This window comes from Eimeria necatrix, genomic scaffold (genome assembly GCF_000499385.1).
Source record: "Eimeria necatrix Houghton genomic scaffold, Enh_scaff1571, whole genome shotgun sequence".
Lineage (NCBI taxonomy): Eukaryota > Apicomplexa > Conoidasida > Eucoccidiorida > Eimeriidae > Eimeria > Eimeria necatrix.
In genome coordinates, this window is record NW_013652272.1 from 4356 (window position 1) to 6764 (window position 2409).

Sequence of the window (2409 nt, forward strand, 5' to 3'; positions counted from 1 at the left end):
ATGGCGAAGACTAAATCCCCAGAAGGGGAAAAACAAAAGCTGAAGAAAAAGGCCAGAAGGCTGGAGCCGCATGCAGCAGCTGCAGCAGCTGCAGCCGCTGCAGCAGCTGCAGCAAATGCAGCAGCTGCGGAGCAGCCCAACTCCCCGTACACCCCGGGGACTCTGACTTCGCTCCTTCAGTCTGCAGCAGCAGCAACAGCAGCAACAGCAGCACCAGCAGCAGCAGCAGCAGCAGACAGCTGCAGCAGCGCAGCAGCGCAGCAGCTCAAAAAGAAGAAACGCGAAGCCGCCGACACCGCAGCAGCAAAAAAGAAAAAACAAAAGACAGAAATGCCAGCAGCAGAAGATGAAGGACTTGAGAAAATAAGAGCCATTTTTGGCCAAGCTTCGCAGAGAAGCAGCAGCAGCAGCAGCAGCAGCAGCAGCGACAGCAGCAGCAGCAGCAGCAGCAGCAACAGCGCAGCAGCGGCGGCTGGAACTCGTGCAGAGAGCGCTGCTATTGACAATTCAGGTACACGTTGGTCTGCTGCTGCTGCTGCTGCTGCTGCTGCTGCTGCTGCTGCTGCTGTATACTTTGAATAAGCGAAGCTGCAATTTGCTGTTTGCTGCTGCTGCAGCACACAGACAAAAGAAGGGAGCGAAGGCTCTAGCCTCTGCCGTAGCAGCAGCAGCAAAAGCAGAAGCAGCAGCAGCGGCAGAAGCAGAAGCAGCAGCAGCAAAAGCAGCAGCAGCAGCAGCAGCAGCAGCAGCAGGCAGGAGGAAGCGTTCTACGAAGGCCGATGACGCAGCAGCCGCTTCTGCCGAGAACACACCAAGCGCTGAACCCCAAGCAGCAGCAGCAGCAGCAGCAGCAACAGCAGCAGCAGCAACAGCAGCAGCAGCAGCAGCAGCAGAAACGCGAGAAGAAAAAAATAAACGAACTTTATTTATTGGAAATTTGCCAGTTAGAGATCAGTTCAAACCTGCTGAGCTGTACAGACACCTCGGGCTCGAGAAGTCCCAAGTCGAATCCGTGAGTTTGCTGCTGTTGCTGCTGCTGTTGCTGCTGTTGCTGCTGCTGCTGCTGCTGCTCTTGTTTGCTGCTGTTGCTGTTGCTGCTGCTCCTGTTTGCTGCTGCTGCTGCTTCTGCTGCCGTTGCCGCTGCTACTGTTGCTGCTGCTGATTCTGCACCTTTCGGCGCTCCTTTTCATTCCTGCCGTGCTCTTAATGCAGTTGCTGCTGCTGCTGCTGCTGCTGCTGCTGCTGCTGCTGCTGCTGCTGCTGCTGCTGCTGCTGCTCTTGTTTGCTGCTGCAGATGAGGCTACGCTCCGTTCCTGTGGCGGCTCAGTTCCAGAACTGCCGCCGCGCTGCCATTGCGAGGAAGCAATTCAGTGTACTGCTGCTGCTGCTGCTGCTGCTGCTGCTGCTGCTGCTGCTGCTGCTGCTGCTGCTGCTTCGCTTGCTGCTGCTGTTGCTACCGCTGCTGCGGACCGACTTGCTGCTGCTGCTGTTGCTTCTCCCCTGCTTGCTGCTGCTGTTGATACTGCTGCCACCCATCCTGCTGCTGGTGCTGCTGCTGCATCTATTTTTACTCCTGCTGCTGGTGCACTTGCTGCTGCTGCTACACTTGCTGCTGCTACTGCTGCTGCTGCTGCGATTGCTGCTGCTGCACTTGCTGCGAGTGCTGCTGTCGCATTTGCTGCTGCTGCTGCTGCCAGGCCTGGTTGCTGCTGCTTCCTGTGTCAGCTGTTGCTGCTGCTGCCACTACTGTAGGCTGGCGCTGCTCTGCTGCACCACAGGTTGCTGCTGCTGCTGCTGCTGCTGCTGCTGCTGCTGCTCTTTGCAGTCTTGTGACATCCAAAATGCCTATATAGTTTTAAAAGATGAAAGTTTGCTCAAAAGGATTTTGAAGAAAGAGGTACTGAGACTGACTACGGGACTCCTTAGCTCCGCTGCAGCTGCTGCTGTTGCTGCTGCTGCTGCTGCTGTTCTTGCTGCTGCTGCTGCTGCTGTTGCTGCTTGCTGTTGTTGCTGCCATTCCTGCTGCTGCTGGAGCTGCTGCCGCTGTTGCTGCAGCAGCTGCATAGGTGTTTCTGCAGTGCACGGGAGTGTCCGTTTAGCTGCTGCTGCTTATCCGCGTTCGCTGCTGCTGCTGCTGCTGCTGCTGCTGCTGCTGCAGCTGCTGCCGTTCAGGGGCCGCGAGCTGCGAGTTGATGCTGCTGCTCGTTTTGGCTTTTCTTTATTCGACAGAAAAAGAACTATTTTTGTCGGAGGCCTTTCTGGGGAAGCTTCAGAGAAGGACCTCAAGGACACTTTTGCTGCTTTCGGCCAAGTCCAGAGTCAGCCCTGCTGCTGCTGCTGCTGCTGCTGCTGCTGCTGCTGCTGCTGCTGCTGCTGCTGCTGCTGCTGCTGCTGCTGCTGCTGCTGCTG

The 2409-nt window shown here is 56.9% G+C and overlaps 1 protein-coding gene across 1 annotated transcript; it reads left to right on the plus strand.

The window, feature by feature from the left end:
* ENH_00017420 (RNA binding motif-containing protein, putative) lies at window positions 1-1833 on the plus strand (the record flags this gene model as incomplete). The annotated part of the gene is made up of 4 exons (XM_013579259.1): window positions 1-511; window positions 618-1012; window positions 1295-1370; window positions 1826-1833. The coding sequence occupies 4 exons, from the start codon at window positions 1-3 to the stop codon at window positions 1831-1833; spliced, it is 990 nt and encodes a 329-aa protein (XP_013434713.1).
* Window positions 1834-2409: the final 576 nt, after the last annotated feature.